General features: G+C 49.0%; 2 protein-coding genes across 2 annotated transcripts in view; one reads left to right on the forward strand and one right to left on the reverse strand.

Annotated features, from left to right (window-relative positions):
* Nucleotides 1-2,810: 2,810 nt before the first annotated feature.
* Nucleotides 2,811-11,165, forward strand: AMZ1 (archaelysin family metallopeptidase 1). Its single transcript, XM_059861988.1, has 6 exons — nucleotides 2,811-3,128; nucleotides 3,738-3,905; nucleotides 4,771-4,899; nucleotides 5,225-5,388; nucleotides 6,795-6,971; nucleotides 10,473-11,165. Exons 1-6 carry the CDS (start codon nucleotides 2,825-2,827, stop codon nucleotides 11,040-11,042), a joined length of 1,512 nt encoding a protein of 503 aa, XP_059717971.1. The 5' UTR covers nucleotides 2,811-2,824; the 3' UTR covers nucleotides 11,043-11,165.
* Nucleotides 11,166-16,228: 5,063 nt separating this feature from the next.
* GNA12 (G protein subunit alpha 12) overlaps nucleotides 16,229-24,204 on the reverse strand; it is a 40,572-nt gene continuing 32,596 nt past the window's right edge. Inside the window, exon 4 of the mRNA XM_059862223.1 lies at nucleotides 16,229-23,363. Coding sequence (XP_059718206.1) covers nucleotides 22,794-23,363 — 570 coding nt within the window. The 3' untranslated portion in view covers nucleotides 16,229-22,793. The remainder of the gene's footprint in view (nucleotides 23,364-24,204) is intronic.

Consider the following 24,204-nt stretch of genomic DNA (forward strand, 5'->3'; position numbering starts at 1 on the left):
CCAAGGGTTAGATGAGAAGGAATGCAGTGTTAATTTTAATGGGCTGCCACTTTCCTCTTACAGTGCAAACCACCTCTGCATAACTGAGGAGAGGCTTTGGCTCATGTTGGTACTACTTTTTTTAAATATTGAATTTTCTTAATCATATTGCTGTCCTCAGGGGCCACTGAATGCCAATTACCTGGCAGAACTAGGCTGAGACCTACTTAAATTATAGACTTAACCAGTTCCTCCTTAAAATATTTAATCTCTTTTTCTTTTATTCTGTGATTGAATGCTGCTGCTAGAGCAGTGATGGTCAGCAGCTGATACAGTTGGTGTCCACCCAGAAAGCTTTTCTGGCTCCTTCTGAGTTACTATGAACTTGCCTAGAAGAATGTAACACTTATTCCTAAAAACCCTGGGCTTTTGTGCATATATCCCCCAAATTTCCCATTCTGCTGTGAACAGGTGGAGCACTTACCTGTGGTAGGCCAAAAGTCCAAAGCACTGCTCCAAAATGCTCCAGTTCTGCCTGGCATGGTCTCCTTACAAAAAGGAAAAACCCAGACATTGATTTGTCAGGGAAGTTGTGCTTTGTTTCCTCTTTTTCTTCCCTCTCCCCGAGGTGTTCACTGGCACCTCCACAAGTGCATAAAGTGGAGTGGGAAAGAGGTGCTTGGAATAGCAATAGAAGTAGGAATAGGAATAGGAATTCTGCAGCTTTGGAGAACGCTGGCCTTAGACAGGATCCTGGAGAGGATATGTCCAGGATGCTCCAAATTAGTTTCTTTGTGCTGCAGGCTTTCATTTGCTCTTTATTTACCACTTGACATCATCCCCAGCATTGCTGATGCTAACACAGCGTGACATGAAGTTGTTCACAAAGGGACATGATGGCAATGGGCCTGAGTGTGACCTGCTAGAGAGGCACCAGCAGCCTCACACAGCAAGTCCCACCTTGGCTGGGCAAAGCTCCCCAAATCCTGCAGCCTGACAACAGCACTGGGAGCCAGCAGATGCCCTGGGATAATAATAGCTAGGATTAAAAGGTGTAAGAGGAAATTGTCATCAGAGAACAGCTGCTTTCACTGGTGTCAGATAAGGCAGGAGTCTAGGCTTCCGATTGACAGATAAAGATCAACATCAACCTCTTTGTTCCTGACATGGACCTGTTCCAAGGAGTGTGGTTTATCCCAAGCAAATAGGAGCACCACAGCCTACAAGGTCCAGTGCAACCAGTTACACAACACTCGGAGGTATTTCCCATCTTATTGAGGCTTCAGGATAGAGCACACCAAAAAACCCCCAAACCAGTCAGGCCATCTGGTTTACTCCAGACACCTGGCACCATTTTGGGGCTGTGCATTCTTGAGCACCATGTCCTGGCACAGGGTCCCGGAGCCAGTGACACCCACGGGGACATGGAGAACCCATAACAGCCTCTCCCACACAAAATGTAGGGCCTGGAGTGTGCAGTGTTTACCACACCACGAATCTCACCACACCCTGCAGCCAGGGTATTGGCACTCACTGCTGTGAGGGCCAAGCGTGAGGAGCTTTCCTGTCCCTGTCAAAGCCGGGTGCTGATGGCCGTGTCCCTCAAGTGTGAGGAGCTTTCCTGTCCCTGGCAAAGCTGGGCACTGATGGCCGTGTCCCCCAGGCGCAAGGAGCTTTTCCATCCCTGGCAAGGCCGGGCGCTGTGTCCCCTGAGCATGAGGAGCTTTCCTGTCCTTGGCAAGGCCAGGCGCTGATGGCCATGTCCCCCAAGCGTGAGGAGGTTTCTGGTCCCTGATGAGGCTGGGCGCTGATGGCCATGTCCCCTCACACATGAGGAGGTTCCCCATCCCAGGCGAGGCCGGGCGCTGATGGCCGTGTCCCCCCACACATGAGGAGGTTTCCCATCCCTGAGGAGGCTGGGCGCTGATGGCCATGTCCCCTCACACATGAGGAGGTTCCCCATCCCAGGCGAGGCCGGGCGCTGATGGCCGTGTCCCCCCACACATGAGGAGGTTCCCCATCCCTGAGGAGGCCGGGCGCTGATGGCCATGTCCCCCCACACATGAGGAGGTTCCCCATCCCTGATGAGGCTGGGCGCTGATGGCCGTGTCCCCCCACACATGAGGAGGTTCCCCATCCCTGAGGAGGCCGAGCGCTGATGGCCATGTCCCCTCACACATGAGGAGGTTCCCCATCCCTGAGGAGGCCGGGCGCTGATGGCCATGTCCCCCCACACATGAGGAGGTTCCCCATCCCTGATGAGGCTGGGCGCTGATGGCCGTGTCCCCCCACACATGAGGAGGTTCCCCATCCCTGAGGAGGCCGAGCGCTGATGGCCGTGTCCCCTCACACATGAGGAGGTTCCCCATCCCAGGCGAGGCCGGGCGCTGATGGCCATGTCCCCTCACACATGAGGAGGTTCCCCATCCCTGAGGAGGCCGGGCGCTGATGGCCATGTCCCCCCACACATGAGGAGGTTCCCCATCCCTGATGAGGCTGGGCGCTGATGGCCGTGTCCCCCCACACATGAGGAGGTTCCCCATCCCTGAGGAGGCCGAGCGCTGATGGCCGTGTCCCCTCACACATGAGGAGGTTCCCCATCCCAGGCGAGGCCGGGCGCTGATGGCCATGTCCCCTCACACATGAGGAGGGTCCCCATCCCAGGCGAGGCCGGGCGCTGATGGCCGTGTCCCCTCACACATGAGGAGGTTCCCCATCCCAGGCGAGGCTGGGCGCTGATGGCCGTGTCCCCTCACACATGAGGAGGTTCCCCATCCCAGGCGAGGCCGGGCGCTGATGGCCGTGTCCCCTCCCTCAGGCCGTGCCGCCGCCGCCGTGCCCCGCGATGCTGCAGTGCAAACACGCGCAGGAGTTCAGCTTCGGGCCCCGCGCTCTGAAGGACGCGCTCATCTCCACCGACCCCGCGCTGCAGGAGCTCTATGCCAAGGCCTTCTCCAGGGCGGAGAAGCTGTTCCTGTCCGAGGCCTACAACCCCCAGCGCACGCTGTTCTGCACGCTGCTCATCCGCACGGCCTTCGACTGGCTGCTCAGCCACCCCGATGCCCCCGAGGACTTCGAGACCTTCTACCACGCCATGCTGAGGAGGAAGCAGAACTTCTGTCGAAAGCACATTTACCTGCAGCCTATAGGTAGGGGGGGGATCTTCACTGGGCTGGCTGGAGAGACACAGGAGGGCGGTGGGTGGTGTTGAGTGCTGCTAACACCCTTCTCTAAGGATTCACCTGCAAATGCAATGGCCAGAGCAAAGACAAGGGTACCAGGCAAGGCTCTGACATGCCCCCAGTCCAGAGTCACAAGCTGTTGTGGTAGACCTGCCATATAAATGGTATGCGTGCCCCTGGGTGAGGCTCACTATGAATTTATGCATATATGTATATCAAAGTATGAAACAATCCTGGAAAAACCAGCATTTCTGGAGGTCTGTCTCTGATGGTTCATTAAACACAGCCACCCATTCCCACGTTAATCATTCTGCACAACTTAAACAGGAGACAACCTTCTAGCACATCTGCTCTGCTAATGAGAGAGTACTAATGCCTTGAGCAACCCCTCAGAAGGAGCTCCCTCTCCTCCTCTATATCCATAACCATCCAGAGGCATTCACCACATCCCAGAGTCAGCAATGAGCTCCAGAGTGAACCAGCCTGCCCAGTTGCTGTGGCCAGTGCCACAAGACCCCGTCAGACCCTAATGTTCACCCTGGCTCTAAGGCACTGACAGAGAGCTTCTCTCCTCAGATTTGATCGAAGGCCCCGCTGGGCTCTCACTGCTGGATTCCCTGCAGAGCTGTGTGGAGTCTTTCTTCCTGGGCCTGCGTGTGAAGTGCCTTCCCTCCATCCCAGTCTCTTCCATCCACTGCTGCTTCCGCCACAGCCGGGACTCGGACAGGGTGCAGCTCCACGCAGGTGAGGAAGGGGCTGGCAGCACGGAGCCCACCGAGACACCAGCCTGGCACACGGGCACGAGTTCTCCCTTAGGAAATGCCTGACACAGCCCTTCATTGCCTGGGCTGGGAGGGGATGAGGAAGGGAGTGAAAGGGCAGAAATCCTGTTCCCATGGAAAGCCCAGAGCTTTGAGGCTGGAAACAGGAATAAAAAACAAAGTGACTTTCATCATATTTTCCTCTGCTGTTTGTGTTTTCCAGTGCTATTATGTTTGGGTCCAGCTCTGGATCAGATCAGCTCTGCGGGAAGGCTCTGTTGATTTGGTGCAGTCTGAGTTCTCCCATCCCCTGTCCAGAGCCAAAATAAATTATTGGCCTGGGTGGTGCAGGGGGGGAACTCACAGGCCTTTCATGATAGGAAATTTGGGTTCAAGTGTCATACAGTTCCCCAAGGGACTGGGTTTGCCAGCTGCCAAACTTGCACTGCACAAACATCCACCTGGAATGAGATGTTTGCAGGTACCACGGGCAGCACATGCTCAGCACAGACCCAGCACTGCAGCCCTGGGGCTGTTCCAGCTCCGTTCTGAACTGCCTGTAGGGAAATTCTGCTCCCAGGTGCTCATTTCCATGGGTTAGTACTGAATCCATCAGCATCTCTGCTTTGTTTTGACTCTGTGCCCATCCCCACTTCCAAAGTCAAGTCTTCTCTGATTTGAGAGATGGGCTGCACGGCCCTGGTTCTCCACCTGAGATGATGAATCCAGCAGCTCTGCCTGACTGTGGGCTTGGATTACATCCTCCTCCCCATCAGCAGCAGAAATTCTGGCTCTGTTCCTTCCAGGGATTCTTCATTTAAATGAACATCTCCCTTGTATTTGTCCAGATGGGATCCTGAATTTCCTGAAGAACAACAAACCCATGGATGCCCTGTGTGTCCTTGGACTTACCCTGCTGGACCTTTACCCATGTGAGACCTGGAGCTTCACATTCAGCAAATTCCTGCCAGGACAAGGTGGGCTGATGTCCCATGGTGATCCAGCACAGTGTGTGAATAAGGCAGCACTGTACCAAAAAGCCCTTCCCTGTGAGACTGGAATAGCTAAATCTTACCTTTAACTTGCTGTTCCCTGGTAAGAGGAACTTTCTCCCAGTGTGAAATTAAGGGGATCAGGGCTCCTGATCCAGGCAGAGGTGATACCAACCGTTTGTGGAGTGGGTCTCATCACACCCTGTGTGCCCATCTGGACTGTGCTCCCACAGCTGTATTTTCATGCTGCCTAAGGTGAGAGACAGTTGTAAAAGAACAGATGCCTGACTGTACTCCCCTCTCTTCACAGAAGTGGGAGTCTGCAGCTTTGCCAGGTTTTCTGGGGATTTCCCCCAGGCTGGTTGTAGCAGCCTGAACCCACCCACACAGAAGGAAGAGCTCTGTGAAGTCAGCAAGGAGGGCAGAGACCGGGCCTTGCAGTTCAGTGCCCAGGAGATGGTCCAGTGCTGTAAGGTAGGACCAGCAACCTCCTGCACCCCGTGTTTCTTCCTGGGTAGGGTTAAATATTGCAGGCCAGGGCATAAAACATGCCTCAGCCCAGTGAAGCAGCCATGAGACTGCTCCCAGAAGCACAGGCAGTCACAGCTAAGCCCACACTGACTTCAGACATAAAGAGCTTCCATTTTAGTGCACTGCATGGACACCTCCTACTCCCCTCACCACTGGAGCAAGTGACAGCATCAGTTATGGGGAGGCTACAGGACTTGCCTCAGAATCACAGAATGGTTTGGGTTGGGACCTTAAAGACCATCTTGTCCCAAACCCCTACCATGGGCAGGGACACCATCCACTAAACCAGGCTGTGTCATGGAGCAGGACTGAAACAACCCTGCCCAGCTCCCAGGCTCATGCTTGGGTAATCCTGAGTATTTTTCCTGTCAGGCACAGCAGGGCTGATACAGTCTTTGGAGGATAATCAGAATATCTGGTGGAGCTGTGTGTAACTAATGGATGGCTGCAAAGGGTGACTCTGTCCTCCTCAGACACGGGCATCTGTGAGGGGAGGGGTCCCTGTGCCAGACCTGTTCCATGGATGGAGGAGAAGAATACCTCAGCCAAGTCATCTATTTAAATGCAGAGCCCTTAAAACCCCCTCACCTCCAACACATCCTCTTCATGAGTGCTGTCCTCCCTCATCCCAACATCTGCCATATTCCAGCTCTGCTTCCAGTGTTCCCCCCAAAGCTGGCCCAGAGCAGTCACACCAGCACCTTTGAAGCCACTTCCCTTTCCTCCCCTGGTATTTGCTCAGGATTTTCTAGTTTGAGGCCTCTTCCTGTAATAATTTTAAATGATATTGAGTGGCAATGGGAGGAGGAGAGGAGTCATCCATCCTCAGCCTTTCCACAGTTGCCAGTTCCCAAGGCAGTCATGCTTGGCCAGATGACTCCAGCTCAGTTTTCTGCTTTGGCACAAATGTTAATGGAGTCTGTTCTGGAAGGACTCAGATCTGTTATTGCCAACAGCTTCTTGCACATTTCTCACACAGGCTGTGTTGCTCTTTTCAGGCCCCAGTGGGACTGGTTTTCCTCTTTAAAAAACCCTAAAACAACAAAAACCACCACATTGTCCTTGGGGAAGAGCAGCAGCAGCACCAAACACTCTGCTTACAGGGCTTCCCACATCTGCCTCACCCACACCCACCCCTCCTTCTCCACAACACAAACATGGAGCTGGGAAGAGGCAGCCAGGTTCTCCTATCACCATGGACAAGCCTGGGCTGGAGGAGTGCCATTGCTGAGCAAGGGGCTGGTCAGACTGCCAGGGAGCAGGGAAGGTGGAACAGCAGAGGAAGAAGAGGAGGGGGCAGCAGAAACAGGAATGACCATGCACTGCTGTGATCTTTGCTTCCCTGACAGGTGACCTGCCACGAGATCTGCCACCTGATGGGGCTGGGGACGTGCCGCTGGCTGCAGTGCATCATGCAGGGCGCCCTGAGCCTGGACGAGGCGCTGCTGCGGCCCCTGGAGCCCTGCCCCATCTGCCTGAGGAAGCTGCAGCACGTCGTGGGCTTCAAACTCATCGAGCGCTACAGGGTGAGCCCCAGCCCCCAGAGCCTCCTGGAGCAGGGACAGGGCAGGACAGGGTGGCTCAGCCCAAACCCCAGCACTGAAGGTGCTGCAGCAGCCTGGTGAAGGCAGGAGATCTCCTCAGGAGCTCTCAGTGTGAGGTGCTGAGGCAGCAGCTCACACCTGAACGTGGGGGTGCTCTACACAGGCTCTGACCAACAAAGCACTTTGCACAGTTCCAGGGATTTTGGCTTTTCCCAAGGGACACTTCCACAGTCCAACCACACTTTCCTACTCCCAAAATCGAGGTGGGAAGGGCAGGCAGATTGCAAGCAGGAGCAGCAGTGAGTGCAGGGATTCCCACAGCTACACCCTTTCCTGTGCCACCCTGGATTTTTGCCTCCCTGGGGCTGCTGGGAACAGGGAGGAAACATCATGTGTGTACTTTGCTGCAATTCCTCTGTTTAAATTTATGGGAAAGGATTCCAAATTATTACCCAAAATATTACAGTATGTGGAGGGTCCCGGACTCATCTTTTGTCTCTTCTCTCTCACCCATATCACTGCTAACACCACATTTAGACAGATCAGGAACAGTGCTAACACACCCTTAGCTCTTGAAAGGGTTTTCTACCTCTGCTGCCTAAAAAGCAGGATTCAGTAGCCAAATGGTTGGTGGAATAGAAATAATGTCCCCATTCTCACTCAGCACCCATCTTCTCCCTGGCTGTGATTCCTGTCTGACACACATCATGTTCAGAGGCAGGATTTTCCATAGCTGCCTATTTTAAAGTCTGTGGGTTGTATTTGTAACAAGATATGAGCAGAATGAGAAAGGAGATGCCTCTGGTTTCATTCAGCATGGAATCAGATACACAGAAGCATGGCAAAGACTGTGAGGAAACACACACTTTTCTGTGGTTTTCCTACTTATCTGTGCTGCTGTCAGACCCTTCTCTGAATCTGTGGCTGTTTGGTCCCTACTTCTGTCTGAGAAGTGTCTAAATTGCCCAGACCACCAGAATATTCTGCTTAAATAAAGCAAATAAATTGTGCTTTATTTAAACACAGCCTGTCAGCATCCAGCCAGTGCTTTCTAGAAGAGAATGGCCACCTGCATTAATCTTTTCTAGAAATATTTTTGCCTTTACACCTGCAGCAAATACTGTAATTGGCTCAGCATCCTCTGGTGACAGGGAGCACAAACCTTAGGGAATGATGCCATTTAGGCCAAATGTCACATCTGCTTCCTTGAGAAAGCAAAGCTCAACTAGATACAGTATAAGCTGGTGTAAGAGAGCTGTGATAATCTCTGTAAGAGGCTTTGCCATAGTGTTGAGAGGAGACATCCATGCCAGAGATGAATTAAATAGTTAAGGAACAGGACAGAAGAGGGCAGAAAGCATTTGGAGACAGTAACAGCGAGCAAAGTTAACTTGCCAAGCACGTTAAGTGTAAGTCTGAAGTCACATTTCCTCTTGGAAACTATCACAGATCCCCACCTGCCACAAAACAGCTTCAGACACTCCTAAAAACCACAGGAAATGCCAGAACCAAGCTGTGCCTCAGCAGCAGCAGGTAAAACTGCTCAGATCTGCAACTGAGACAGTCTGGGGCAGGAAACCAGTCCTTATGCAGCAGAAAGAGCTCCTCAACTTAGATAAATAAGCTGTGCCCAGAACCACACTCCATTTTTTATCCCAGCTGCTTATTCCAGCACGAGTCATCTTGAAAACTGAAAGCAAGTTAATTATCCTGGTGTTTCCCCACCACAATCAACATTTCCACATTTCCACCTGCTGCTTGTGCAGCATTCCAGGCCGTCCTCACAGGGTGGCTGGATGAGTTTGCAGTGGCCACACACACACAGACAGCAGGTCTTAGTGACATCCTCAGGGTGGACATCCACTTCAGCTGCTCTTGCCTGCAGGTAAACAAAACCCACAGAGAGCTCATCCCTTCCTGGTCAAACAGGAGAACATAAGAGGCTGCAGCCCTTCAAACCCACCCAAAGTTCAAATGAAAAAGCCAGCCAAAGGATGAGATATATTGAAGAGATTCTGGGAATTCAGGCAGTGATCCTGAGTCGATTATCCCCCTTTTTTTTTGCCTTGAATAACCCAAATGTACTGTTGGAAAATCCACATCTCCACAGCTTTTTTTATTCCTGGGAATTGGGCTAAGTAGCAATTGGGATTCCTTCCCAGATTCACTATTCTTGGGAACTTAGAGCCATTACAAAATCATGGGCTGCTTGCAGCTTTCCAGTAGCTTTGCTGTCCCCTTCACCAGCCCAGCTCCCTCTGCAGCTTCTGGCACTGCCTTTGTTGGATCAAGCCAGAGGGAGGGAAGGGCCACTGGAGGTGGGACCAGGCAGGAGAAAAGTTGTCCCTTTACAATTTTTCTTGCCCCAGAGGGAGGGGGTAGGGTGGATTAGCCAAGCTGAAAGAGTCCATTTTATTCCTGTAGGAAATTCCTCCCTGAGGCTCCATGCTCAGACTGAAATGAGAAGCAGGGCTGATTTCTCCCACCCACTCAATTTGAGCTCTTTATCCTTTCTGTCACTTGCCTGAAGAGACAGCAATAGAGGAGCAAAGGAGGAGGGAGCAGTGGGGGGCTGTGAGAGAAGGGAGCTCCACATGGCTGGGAATCTCCTGCCTGCTCCTCAAACACTGCAGCTCCCCCTGAGCTGAGCAGGGACAGATCCAGCCCCTTGCCTGGCACACTGTGGGGACTGCCCAGGCTAATCCTGTCACTGCTGAGCAACTGGGGGGCTTTGCAGATGGAACACTGGGAGCTACAGAAAGTAAAAGAGAAGAAATAGGCCACAGGAGTGTGAAAAACTGAAAAATACATACAAAAACCCCTCAACACTGGAAGCAAGGCAGACAAGATCACCTTTTACCCAGGGATGACTGGAGCACTGTGGTTCATTCCCAAAAGCATAAGGAACAAATGTGCCAGGAGCAACCTGCTATATGCCTCATTGTGGCATTTAATATTTAAAAAGGAAATTGTCTCAGACATTTTCCTTTCATTAATTCTTTCCTAGAATCAGCCTTCCCACTTGTTAATTTCAGCTCAGGAGGGGAATAGCTATTCTTGGGAATAAAACACACATTACGACAGGCATTAACAACATGATGAAACACAATTCTTCACCTCTATCTGAGGAGTTTCTATAATGACAGTTTTCTCTGGAGAGGCGTTGGTTTGCCTCTCCTGGAGATCACATGCACACAGCAAGGAGTGATCTGGTGCAGCTTTCTCCTACCACCTTTAATAACAGGGCAGATAAAGTCCACATCTGACTGGAGGCAGCTCTGCCACAGTCCAAGAGAATGGGACAAGAGAAAGCTCCTGCTTTGTAGGGTCACCAGGAATTGTCTGATCCCATTGTCTGGCAGGGAGGACAGTGGCAGCAGCAGCTGAGCCACCCAAGATAAACAGGCTTACCTGGCAAACACAGGGAAGGTGTAACTGGCATCTCTCATCCTCCACAACAAAACCTCTCTCCTCTCACCACAGAAGCTCTATGCTTGGACACAGACCGTGCTGTCCACATGGCCAAGGCAGGAGTCAGCAGAGCTGTCTGCCTCCGAGGACATCCTCCCGTTCAGCTCCGACTCCGGGATGTGCTGCGAGAACGACTCCGAGGCCGTGACCTCCCTGTCCGAGCCGCTGACCCCCGACACCTGCAGCCAGGGCCTGTCCCTGGGGCCAGAGCTGGAGCAGGACGAGCAGCTGAGCTCCCTGCAGGAGGGGCAGGGCCAGCCCCGGCCCCCCGGGCACACCAAGGCCCCGGACACCATCAAGGATTACGAGCTGTGGCTGGAGATGTGCATTGCTGCCCTGGAGAGGAACGTCTCTGAGGAGGAACTGGCTCAAGTGGACAAGAGTGTGGACGCCCTGGCTAAATGGGAAATGTTTACAGGCCAGCTGCCTGCTATGAGGAAGGACCTGCCCTTTGCTAGGGACAGCACTGGGCTACGCAAAGTTCTTGGAGACAAATTTTCCTCCTTGAGGAGGAAGCTGAGTTCCAGAAAACTGTCCAAAGGGGAATCGTCCCCTCATCGCTGGCGCTGGGAGGACAATTAGGCTGGGGCAGCCTTGGGCCAGCTTTGCTCACGTCACTGGTTCCAGCTTTCCTCACCCCAGGCTGCTGCTGTCTCAGAGAAACAGCAACTCCCCCCAGGAATAAAAGGTGTTTTTGTTTTCTGATATTGCTAACACAGTTTTGATGTGATTAGTTCTTCTCCAAGCGTTTTTTCTGTGTTGGTCTAAATGACACCACCAGTCCACACCCACCTCAAGTCCCACGTAGGTGCTTTTGTTTTCTTGCTATGAAGTTGGCCAGGAAGAGGTCAGTCAGGTCCCCACTACAGACTGAACAAGCTCACACAGGAGATTGGGCCATCTGAACAAACAGATGCAAATTGAACCAGAGCAGCTTCCCTGCACAGAGAGCTCTTCTCTGCTTAGCATGTCAGTCCCAGGCACAGGTGAGATTTCTCCCTCTCCTCTCCCCTCACAAACACTCAGAGTGCTCTGCTCGCTGCCCCACCAGCTGGAGGTTGTGCTGAGCACAGAAGCACAATCCAGGCTGATGGACTCTCGTTATGAGCTGGAGGAGATGGAGGAGATGGGCACAGAATAAAGCAGAAAGATCCCTGGCAGCTCTGCCCCAAAGTGCAGCGTTAGCCTGATGATTGTCTCTTGGCAGACCCTCAAAAGATCTCCTGAGATGCCTCAGTTCAAACAAAGCCAGGCTTGGAGTGTGAGCTGGAACTACCCACATCCTCTGTAGATTGCTATAGGAGAGGAAACCTTTGGAAACACTCATAGACTCATTAATTTAAAAGGGGGAACCACACGTGTGTTCCTCTTTCTGCCTTGGGGAGTGACCAGCCTGGCCCTTCCCTCTTCCCACTGAGCAGGGCTGGGTGCTGTGCTGGCACCCGGAGAGCAGAGCCTCCCTTCCCATGGCCAGGGCATGCTGTTCCTCTGCTCCTCCTGGCTATTTATAGCCAGAGCTCAAGAGGCCCATGGGCTCTGTGCTCCTGCCAGGGGAAGGCTGACCCCTCTCCATCCCTGCTCCCTCAGCCCTGATAACACTCCCACAGCTCATGGCAACCTGGCTGAGCTCCAAATCTCTCCTGTCTAAAAATACCAGCAGGTAGGATCAGATTCGGTGCCGCTGGGAGAAAGGAGAGGATGTTTCCCTCCGAGAGGCAGCAGCTTCGGCTTCCCGGAGCACTTGCCCTGTGCACTTTGAGGCCCCCACCCCATCAGTGCTGCTCTGCGGCAGGAAGCAAGAGGACAACTGGAAGACACTGGAAAAACGCCGGAGATTTACACACGCAGGTGAGTAGCAAAGATGGTCTTGCAGTAAATTCAGCTGGATTCCGGAAACACAAGCCTTTCACATCCGCATGATTCATACCGGGAGAGAAAGGGAGTTTGGTTTCGGGGCCGATGACGGCAATTCCTGGAAACATTTTCCAGGCTGCGCGCCTGGAGCGGCAGAGCCTCGGCTGCCGCCCTCTCCTGGCAGCCACAAAGGTGACGGCTTCCCATCCAAGGCTTCTCATCCAAGACATTCTTCCCAGCAGCAGAAACTTTCCAAACAAATCCTGCTTGAATTACAAATCCCAGTTCTGCCCCCGAACTCGCTCAGTTGTTGCCTGAACACATTTACTATTTAAAGCAAGAGATTGCTCTCTATTCAGCCTTGTTTGCTCTTCCTTGATTCTGCACTGAGTTATTAGGCTGAACTTTAGAAAGTTCCCAGAAAGAGGCTCAGGATGACAATCCTGCCCAAGGGAACAGAGGCAGCTTCCCATCATAAAATTCCAGAGACAGCAGAGGGAGTGGGGTGGCACAGAAGGGCTGGCAGAAGTCACAGATGGAGACTCCTTGTGACACCTGGCACATGTGAGTGCTGCTGTGAGAGCAGGAATTTCTGCTGAGAGCTCTTGTGACTGCAAATGGGTATTTTTGACACCATCACTGCCAGCACCAGCACTTACCTGCTCAGCTTGTCCACAAGTGCTGCAGGTAAGACATAAATGGGATGGCAACTCACAGAGCTTCACCTGGGCAGCTCAGCAGTGCCCACAGGCAAGAGGCAGAATGGGGCTGAAAACACTTGGAAGTTCTTCAGCAGCTGGAGGAGAGGGTCCCTGCAATATTCCACTGCAGGGTTTGGTCATGTGAAGACATTACTCCTCTTCACAGCAGCAAAGGTTTCCAGTGCTGCAGCAGCACGCTGAGCACAGGCTCTGTGAGCAGCACTTTGCCCCAGCCCACACCAGTGAAAGGCCTGGAGGCAGCCTGGGTCACAGAGGAACAAAAGCACTGGCCAAGGTTACATTGAAAATGAAGGTTATAACCAGAACTAAAGCACAAAGGCACAGTTCCTACCCCTCTCTGCATGTACCAGAGTTGCAGGGGGGCAGAACACAGCTGGCACAGGAATAAGCAGTAGGCCAAACTGAAAGTAAGCCCCTAAATGAGATTTCCTGCATGTTAAGCTGCAGGTTCCTGGGGAGATCCTTCTACTTGGAAAGGTGTGGGAACATAACTTGAAGCTAATAAGCTGCTGAGTAAGCTGTGATACAGAAATCCAGATGAGATAATTAGGAGTCACTTTAGAAGGTCAAGCTGTGGATCAACCATTGGTAAGAAGGAGCAGGACTCTCTCTATATAAATCCAACATGCAGAAGTCACTTGCAATGCAGCAGCCAGGATTGGGATTGGTTACAGAAGGCCCAGGAACAGCTCCTCTGTGTGGCAGGCTGTGGGCAGGAGACCTGGCTGCTCCCTGGGCAGCACTCAGCCACAGCCTGGAGAGCCTTTGGCAGAAGAGAGGCAGGGGAAGGAAAGGGGCACTCAGATGGGCAGGGACAGCAGGTCCCAGAGGACACAGTGCCAGCAGCCTGCCCCAAGCTCCCTGGGCATGGCCCAGGGCTCTGGCTGGCAGCCCTGGAAGGCACTGCTTCTGCTCCTCTGGCTCGTGGTGACAGGCAGACCATGAATCCTGCACCTCACCCACCTTGAGGAGAACCCCCAGCAGAACCAGCACCTCCTCCCTGCAGCTGCTGTTGGTTTCCATGTAACAACCCCTAAAGTCCAACCCAGATCCATGATGGACTCCTGTGGCTCAGAGCATCTCCCAAACCACACCATCCTGTGGCTACCTGCAGCACCCTGCCCCACCAAAGCAGCTCAGCCACACCCTTTCTGCCCCAAGCTCAAGGACACTTGTTTTGAAGCAACTTCTAAAGTCTAATGCTGAACATAGTAAAAAACAGTCTTTTAATAGCTTTACGAGCTCATAAAGACAAATATCTTCTCCCAAGAATAAACAGGCAGAACATTCCACTGCTACTCTGAAAACAAGGACTTGCTGTAGCTGAAGGGAGAGGGGAGACAAAGCCACTGTGCAGAGGGAAAAAAACCCAACACAACTAAAAATTCCATGCTCTTTACTAGTTAGGGGTGCAATTGCCTAGAACAGCTTGCAAGGGTGGGAGAGGAAATAGCAGCTCCTTCCATGGACATTTCATTAACATGACCCAGCACTTTGGGATTTAACTGTGGCTGTGACCACCTCTCTCCCCTAAAAATGGAATTTCTCACTGAAATCTGCTCCTGCTGTCAAAACTGAGGCTTTAAGGGAAAGCTACTTTTGGTAAAAATCCCTGAACAATCGTCCTAATTAACTCTTCCTGCCTTAACACCATGCAGCTTCCCAAGATGCCAGTCAGTCCTGGGAAGGGTGGCAAGAAATTTGGGATTAGTAACTGAGTAAACTTCCTCCCAGTCTGTAAGGATAATGAGATACCAGGCTGGAGCTAGAAACCACAAGGATTCATTTAATTTCTCTCCTCAAAGAGTTCTAACAAATACTTTAATATTATTATAACCACTCCAAACCTTACACCTTGTACACTTGAGCAAAAATACAAGCTATACTTTGCATTTTAGAGCAGCCTCTCCCTGGGGAAACAGACATGTTTTCCCTTTTATCTTCAGTGTTGGATTACTCAAATTGCAGCAGAGATACTCTGGTTGTGAGCAGGGAGTTGTGCTGCTCCTGGGAAGGTAATTCCAAGATAATAAATGGAGTTTAGGCTCTGGTTGTGAGCAGGGAGTTGTGCTGCTCCTGGGAAGGTAATTCCAAGATAATAAATGGAGTTTAGGCTCTCCCTGGGGCACAAGCACTCACTGGCACTGAACAGACAAACCCACCTGCAGAACCAACTGCTGCAGCTCTGCTCTTATGGAGCAACATCTGCAGAGCTGAGCTAGGAAAGGGCATCTCACAGCAACACCTGGGCCCTGAAAGGGCCACTCTGCTCCACAGAGCCACAAAGAGATCCCCTGGAGCTGCTGCTGTTGCTGAGAGCTTTTCAGGCTATAGCAATCACACCTGGGCACCTTCTGCTAGAGCATACTGAATTTGCAATTGCTGCTCAGCAGAGATGCTGAACACTGGCAATAAATCTCACCTGAAAGTGCCCAGCAGCTCCAGGGACAGAGCCAGCCACTCCCAAAGAGCTGGTGCAGCTGAAGTGCTGCATTTCCAATTGTTAGTAGAAAGGACCAAAAATGCTCCATGAGTGTTTCAAGTTGTGCACTGGCAGTGGAATTGGCTTGGCACTAATAGGTTACACAAAAAAACAATCAAGACTGGCCACAAAAATCTGCCAGATGTGACCTTTGGACGTGAGGGAATGTGAGGTGAGGTTAATGGCATTCCCAAGGACTGGAGCCCCAGTTGTGGCAGCACAGGAGGGCAATGCTGTGTGACAGGGACACCAGTGACCCTCCAAAGGTTCTGCTGTGCTCCCAGACAGGGGCCACAGCCCCATGGCTATTTATTATCAGATCCTACACAGCACTGAGGGATCCCCAACAGGTGCTCCCATCTCTACAGGCCCAATTCTTTTTGCTGAGCCCAAAATACATCAGCAAACTCCAGCTGTGCCTCCCCTGCCACCTCCCAGCAGTGCTAATGCCCCAGCCAGCCCCAGAAGAACAAGCTCCAAGTTTCACCCAGGTTAATGTGTCACCTGGACACACTCAGGAAGGATGATTCCAAGCAGGACTGGAGGAGTAGGAGATACCTAAAGGTTACAGACTGAGATTTCATGGCATGACAGCTGCACTTCCATACAGTCCATGCTGCTGTTTGTTCAAAAGGCAACTCTCTCACAGAAAAAAATGTAATAAACTAAAAAAGTCACCTCAAACTCTGTTGAAAGATAAAACCCATAAGAACAGTATAACAAGTCAAGTTTTAATAGATTTATAAAATTCATATATACAAAACAGTAAACTAAGTCACCAAAGCTATAAAATACACTTTTTACACATCACAATATAATTTTATCTAGTACACAGTTTTTTTAAGTTGAAACTATTACAGCAAGTAGCTGCTTCTATCACGGATGCTGTTTTGGTGCTAGAAAGACACTTATGTGAGCAGTCTGGGACTGTGCTTTTACTTTATGCGTTTTCCACCTTCTTTTAGTTTGTCACTGTTTTTTAAAGTACTTTCCTGTGAATTGTTAAGAAAATTAAGGCTAAACTCAGGCCTTTCTTGCCCAATGTAGTGAATGGTTTAAAAAAAGACTGATATTGCATAGTATGTGTGTTAATGCATAGGCACCAGAGAGCAAGTACATTGCAGAATAAAAGATAACATCACTTGGCATCCTAAGCTATGTGGTTGTGCCACAGATAACCTGGTGTTTTGTCAGTTTGTTTTGTACATTTTGATTCCACAAACAAGACAGCTCCTCACTAGAGCGAGAAACACCAGCACTGTTGTCCAGTGGAGTCTCCAGAAACACTTTTTAATCTGTATCATCAATTCAAGCCTATTCCACATTCCAGACAACACAACTGGAGGAACTCTCCCTATCCTACAGAGGGTTAATGGCTCCAATGCAGACAGGACACCTCTCCAAACCTAAGTCCACCAAGCACCTTCCCAAGTCTCGTGAGCTCCCAGCAGATCCTTTCTCCCCCCAGCCCCTGCTCCCTGCCACCTCCTCCCAGCCTTTGTGCCCAACCACCTGCACAAGAGATCGGTGGCAAGTGACAGCAGAGAAGTTGTGCTACTCAAAACCTGCCATTTCCCTCAAAAGATGCTCTCTCAGGTCCTACTTATTAAAAAATGTTGCTCTCCATCAGCTGTAGTTGTTATTCAAAGAATGGAAACAGCCTCTTACCTTCTCGTGCTCTGGTATCTTGAAGAGAGTTTAAGCAGCTGTCAGGAAGGAGTAAGATGCACTGTCTGGCCAGAGATCTGCATACTGTATTTTACTAAAATTGAGTTTTAGCACCCAGTGATGAACAGATGAAGAGAGAGATTTACAATGGCAGGGCCAGCCTTGCCAGCCTGCTGCTCTTAATTCACAGCCAATGGCTCTCTGGAGTCACTCAAAGCTTTAGGGTCAGTGCAGATGGCATTTCACTTCAATACAGCCTTCAAGCACCATCAGCTTTTGGCATCTGTTTAGACACTAGCTCCCCTCTCCTGCTCCCCTCCAACATACTTTGGCTTTTTTTTTTTTTTACCAGAATGCCCACCTTGGAATTTAGTGCTGCTCTTTTCCCCCCTCTGACTATTTTCACACCAGACAGAAGATCCAACCTTCAGTCACAGGCCAAGAGCTGGGCTGGGACAGCTCCCCAAGCCAGGCACAGAACCACCAGCACTGACAATCTAGAACCTCCACACTGCCCACCCAGTAGAACACAAGCATATCAACACACAGACAAACTTTAACACCGCTTTCCAAATGCCATTGTCAAGATAAAAATGTCAAGGATGGAGCTGAACTGCCCAACCACCGAGGTGAGCAAAGAGGCAGCATCACCTGGTCAGCAGAGAGGCAGTCTCAGCTGCAAATCTCCTGGCTTTATCACTTCCATCTATGCAAAAAAAGATTAGTGTTAAAACAAAGAAGTGCCCACGTCACAGCACAAAGCAGAGATCACCCCAGCTAATTACAAAACAGGTATTATTAAAAAGCACTAGGTCTTGCATTACCAATTATTCCTCACTAGGCTAGACAGTCCTCACCTAGAACTGTGTGGAGTCAGCATTAACTCAGGCCAAGGCTGGCCCAGACCACGCCAGTCCTGATCCATAATGGATGCTCCCTAAAAAACTGTTAAAAGCTCATTTACAAAAGTAGGCACAGATGTTTTAGAGTTGCTACTGAAACACCCCACCCAGCACTTTGTGTTACAGAATTACAGAGTATGAGGTAAAGAGTTGGCAGTGCTATATTAAACCCCTGACACCACGTGATTTTATACCAGAAAGAGAACACAGAAAAGAGGGTACTGCTCAACTTACAGTTCTCATCATGAGCTCAGTGTTTGGTTTACATGACAAACTGCACTGTGTAGAGGTGTTGTTGCATATCATGTTTGTCTCTCAAGCTGGCACACATCAAATCATCCATCAATGCAGCAGGTACTCCTGAAAATTCGATGACAGAAGCCAAGCTAAGTCAGGTGTCAAAACTCACTGCTTGAAAATCACAGGGGCCTTTTAGAAAAATCCTCTAGGTCCATGCACAAAAGGATTTTTTCCCCCAGAAATAAGGAAGTACACACGTAGAAAAGACTCCAAAACATAAGTTAATATAAGTTAAAACATAGTTAATACAAAGACAGCCATCTAAAGGCAGCAGAAGACCTGTTTTCTAAAATGCTGTTCTGTGGAAGGCAGCTGTCTGTCACTAAAGAAAGCTGCTGGTTTCTTCAGTGGTACCACATCTGTTCTTTTAACTGCTTTAATTCTACATTTCTTTGCAGATCACAGTAACCAGGATGGGTGAATTCCCAGAGGGAATGAGCCATGGGGTTGGGGGGCAACACACTGACAGGATGGGACACACTCCAAATGCACCACTTTTCACACTGTGCCACTTCAGCTGTCCTAGGGGAATTCTATTTTTGTCTCCAGTGCCATGTACAACTGAGCTCTTCCTGCTCCATTTCCCTATGGTTTATTTGCCATTACTTTCTCTACTCTGCCTGCTTGGCTGCAGCTCAGCTTTAACTGCCTCAGAAGGCCTGGGAATGGTCATCTTCAGGAACTTCTTTCTTGTAACATGCCTAGTTCTAGGTTTTACACAGCAGCAATAAAAAAAAAATCTACTATCAAGTTAATAAGTCAAATAATCTAGGCTGCCATATGAAATAAGATCCATTCTCTGCATGAAACTGAAAGCATCTTTGAGTTGTCAAACTGAGGGCCAGTAATTTCAATTCCATAACCACCATTAGGTAATTTTCAACATCAAGAACTACTTCATTCCTTGAAAGTGACAAGTGCCTATTGAATATGTCACTTGCAGAACACCACTCATCCTTTTCAACTCCACCAAGTCACCTTGCAATGCACCTAAGGACTGCTCAGAGCCTGCCAGCACTGCAATCTGCAGGAGTGCTGCTGACACACTCTAGTAGCTTAACACTTGTTTTGAGGACAACAAACACAAAGCAGTGTTGGAAAAATGACTCCCATTTAGTTTTTTACTTCACCTCCAGGTTTATGTAAGTCTCTGCCCCAAGCACAGGCTGCAAGAGTTTCCTCTCTTTGTCCTCAGGAGAGACAGCCCCTCTGCAACATTCTGTCACTGACCCCGGGTGTCAGAGGAGGGACAGCAAAAAGCTGCTCTTTTCCTTAAAAAAAAAAGTACTTGTTCAAGGTCTCCATCTGATCATCATCCTGCCTGTGACCCATTTCCTGACCAGCCAAATGAACAATAAGCCTATAAAACTAACAAAAAAAGATGTTCTCTCCAGCTGTGTTTACCTGCAAAGTTCTCCAGGATGTCACTTAAAATAAAGTTTTCTATTTGTTTCTGGTGAAAGGACTAAGCAACCGACCATGCCTGTCCTTAAAGTGTGAACAGCCTCATCTACCTAAGCTCTGCTTTAGTAATTCACTGATTTACCACAACATGATTTTCTGGCTTTATTATACTACAACTGCCCTCGGGAAAAAACCCCAAGCCCCCTCAGCTGTGGCAAGATGAGTATGTTGCAGAGAAAACTGACAATTCAAAAAGACCCCTACGTCCTTTTTACTCACAAGCCAGCTCCTCTGCAAACTTGGGAAGTGCTTGACTTTTGCAAGGAGAGTTTCCTGACCTGGGGTTCCTGGTGTGATCCATGATTATCCAAACCTGACAGAACTCTGAGCCCACAGAGCCACAACACAGATTTTCACCTGCAGCCCCACATCAGGCCCATTTCATCAATTAAACAAGAAAGGCAATAATGGGCCCAAGGTGGGGAAACTGGTTCCCTAAAACTGACTTAAGTGTGCAAAACTGCCATAACATACAAAAAAAAAAAAAAGGCAGCTTGAGAGCTCAGTGTGAGATCTCTCATGCTGTTTCTTTTCCAGGTGCAGATTTTAAGTTATTTAAAATATAAGTTGCATCATTAGCTCTGTTGAGGGTAAATCCATAAGGTGACTAAGATACAAAACCATGGATGAGTGTCAAGAGAAAAAGAGAACAGAAATTCCATGCTATGCCTCCCAGGTAAAACTACAGTAGATTCAGACACCAAACTGAGGTAATTCTTGAGAAAAAATACAGTTGAAAGGGAATGTTTAACTAATTTGAGAAAACAGGCATAATATTACCTCATTTGGAAAATTCAGTGAAAGAATAAAGCTCACAGCAAGCTAAGAACTAAAGTCAAGTCAACCTAGAAGTCAGGTGAGCCCACAACTGCCTCCTCTTTCCCAGTGTCTTGTGTGAAGTGAAAACCACTACCAAGAACTCAGAAAACATCTGAAAGCTTTGAGAGCAGCCTTAGTCTTCAGCCAAACAAATGGGCTCACAGAAACCAACCTTATGTGATGAATAAACTTGTTTGCATCACGCTGTGGTGAAACATTTTCCTTTTCAAATGTAATAATCTTAAGATTTTTCCCCATTTGAATATTAGTCACATAACATTCTTCCCCTTCAAGGCTAAAAATTAATAAATATTTAAAAGACAGAGTTGGTCCTGGCAAAATAAGACTTGTTACAAGGAAGCTAATTCCTGTTTAAGTTTGCTGAAATTTGAGTTAGGTTTTCCCATCTGCAACTTCTCAGTTGCTTCTTACGTCGATTCTGTGCCTGTTACAGCCACAGCTTTTCCACTCTGGAGCCTGCACAAGGAAAACCAGGAGGCTGCTGCATCAGGAAGCTACACAAAAATACTGATATGAACATCTGCAAGCTTCAGAGGGGAAGAAAGATTCCAGATTTTATCCAAATTAACATGAAAGGACAACGGAACAGGACTTTTCTTTGACCACATTTCCCATGGGATTACCAGCTGAAGTAAAACTTTGCTTGTTTTGACATGCCATTACAGGCTCAAAGGGGATAAGAACTCCAGGGACTTTTTATGCTGACTTTTTATGGGTACAAAGAGCCCTTCAGGTTTTATCCTTGGATAAAAACTATGACAAAAATTGCACAGTAAACCATGTTTGAGTTACCTAAAGGATAGCACTACAATATCTTCGGTTTGTTCATGCACCCCACTGCAATAGAAAAGTTTCGATGTCTGTACACAGAAAAGGCACCTGGCAGAGATTGAGAGCACAAGGAAATTTGGAGTTCACACCCAAATTATTCACAGCCTCTTGCCATTTCACACCCAAACCACTGCCCAAAAGGGGCGACTCCAAACCCAGTTGTGCTCTGAGTTCCATGTGCATCACTACAGGCTGAAGATCCCATTAAGACACAGATTAAAGGCTAATTTTACAGCAAGGTCTTGCTGTCCAAATCCATCAGTGCAGCTGGAAAGCTGGGATCTCCAGGGTGTTCAGTCTTCCTACAAGGTCAGCTGTTGGGAACTAATCAAGCAGCTGCTGTGCTACCAAAACCTCTGCTTAAAGAGTTTAATCAGCTTCCAAACTTCTGAGTTTAGATGAAGCCCTGTCACGTGTGATACTGAACCTTCACAAATGCTGCCCACTGTGGGTGTGAGGACAGTGCTAGCTGGCCATGGAGCACATCTCCCTTGAGCAACCACTGTGCAGATACATGGCTGGGTGCTCCAGCACAGGCTGCTGTACCAAGGAAATCAGTTTTCCATGATGTAACACCCTCCAAGCATAGTGCAAAATAAACCCTTCTCCGAATCAGCGAGGCCTCAAGTCCCCATCCCATTTACTCCAACATGAGTTTCCTTACACAGTTTTAGACTTCTCCCTCAGGAGACTCATGCAAAACCTTCAGACAAGAGCTGTGCATCCACCTTGGGAGGTGGATTCTAGACCCCTGGCAAAGCTGAACACACACACAAGACCTGGTTATACTCCTAAAGGTTAAGAATGGAACTTCCATTAACATTCTCCAATACAGCTGCCAATCTCATCACGTTTAGATTAGTTTGATCGATTCAGCACCTCCAAACTACAAAAAAAAAGGCAGTTTGTACAATTAGTGTCTCTGAAAAATGAGAGCATTCATTGGAAACGTGTCTTCCACCCATGGTTTGTCAGAGATTTCTGTTCTCGAAGAAGGCAGACGGTGGTTGTGTCATTCAGCGTTCCAAACTCGGTACAGAACCCACCAGGGCCAGGTTTCAGTAGTGTTTTAGTCCAAATGATTCAGTAGCTAACATCAACACAACTCCTCCGGCCTAGAGCTCCTCTGTTTGGACTGGCTAGTGTACAGCATTCCTGAGCCAAGGAATTCGCGCGGGCCCTACGACGCACGCAAGGGCCATAAAGAAAGGATTAAAAACTGTGATGGAACCCTCCAGCGAAATTCCAACAGAGCAGGGGCTGCTCTCCTTCACTGCAGCATGATGTCCTTGAGGTTCTCCTGCAGGATGGTGTCCTTGACGGCGTGGAACACGAAGCGGATGTTCTCCGTGTCGATGGCCGTGGTGAAGTGGTGGAACAGGGGCTTGCTGCGGTTCCGCCTCTTCCTGTCGAAGCACTGCACCAGGTAACGCTGCACGTCCTCCAGGCGGTGAGGGTCGCCCTTGAAGTCCGAGAAATACTTCTTAATGCTGACAGTCTTGACCTTCTCCACCAGAAGGTCCATCTTGTTGAGGAATAGGATAATGGAAACGTTAAAGAAAAGCTTGTTGTTGACTATTGTCTCAAAGATATTCATGGACTCCACGAGTCTGTTTGTGCGCCTGTCTTCCATGAGGACCTGGTCGTATTCGCTGGAGGAGACCATGAACAAAATTGAAGTTATTCCATCAAAGCACTGGAACCATTTTTGACGCTGAGATCTCTGTCCCCCTACATCCACCATCTTGAAAGGAATTTTTTTAATGATGAAATCATGCTCTACTATCCCCTTCGTGGCTTTTCTGGCCAGCAAAATATCTTGTTTGCTGGGGAAATAGTTCTGCAAAAGAAAGGATAGAAGTGTCAAAAAAAGTCCTTCAAAAATTCTGGCTAATGCCTGAACACTGAAGGAATGGGTAAAATGACCAGGAGCTGCTTTTAAATTTAAAAATGATCAGATGAAGAATGAATACTCAACTTTAAAACACTGGCCTCTTGACCATTTAGCTCACCACTTTGGTAAACAGCTACAGAAGATCCTGAGACATATGAGAACAAAAATGAAGGACTAATTCACTACTTCACACTTTCATCCATCAAGCCTCTTTGTTCAAGGTTGAAGTGTATTTTTTCATCATGAAATTCTTAGCTACAGTGTTACTGCCACTTAGGTAGCATCCAATAAAGCAGATCAAATCATCACTAAAAGGTGGGTTTTTTTAATCTAGCTTTTCCACTGTTCATTACTCTTACAAGGACCATCTTGAAAGCTTTAGGGGAAACTCTTCTTCCAGGTTCACACTTCTTGACCAGCAAGTACAGCAACAGATTCTACCAATCTACTGCTGTAGAGAAATTTATTCTTTAGAACCTTATAGTTGTTACTATTTAGGAAAATCATCTCACTTCTTTCTCCTCCAAGTGTCCTGACAGATGTTTTCATGACAAATTTTGAATCCTACAAGTGCTAGGAATGGGTTTTATTTTGCTAAGGTTTCATTCTGCTACCTTAAGTAGCAGCAGCCATCAGAACATCAGAAAAAGGGAATGAGATCCAGAGACTGCACAGAAGGGCTGATAAAATATGTGCACAAATACAATTTCCATTTGCTGTCTGTCAAAAAAGAGCAAACAAATGCTAAGCTTCAGATTCAGCAAGCTGAAGTTTACTGTTTCTACAG

The sequence above is a fragment of the Haemorhous mexicanus genome, chromosome 17, assembly GCF_027477595.1.
Source record: "Haemorhous mexicanus isolate bHaeMex1 chromosome 17, bHaeMex1.pri, whole genome shotgun sequence".
In the NCBI taxonomy this organism is placed as follows: Eukaryota; Metazoa; Chordata; class Aves; order Passeriformes; family Fringillidae; genus Haemorhous; species Haemorhous mexicanus.

Excerpts from the sequence above, each read along its gene's own strand:
- AMZ1 (XM_059861988.1), top strand. The coding sequence starts at position 2,825 with ATGCTGCAGTGCAAACACGCGCAGGAGTTCAGCTTCGGGCCCCGCGCT. Across the intron at positions 3,129-3,737 it reads CATTTACCTGCAGCCTATAG|ATTTGATCGAAGGCCCCGCT; the intron begins GTAGGGGGGGGA and ends TTCTCTCCTCAG. Across the intron at positions 6,972-10,472 it reads AACTCATCGAGCGCTACAGG|AAGCTCTATGCTTGGACACA; the intron begins GTGAGCCCCAGC and ends CTCTCACCACAG.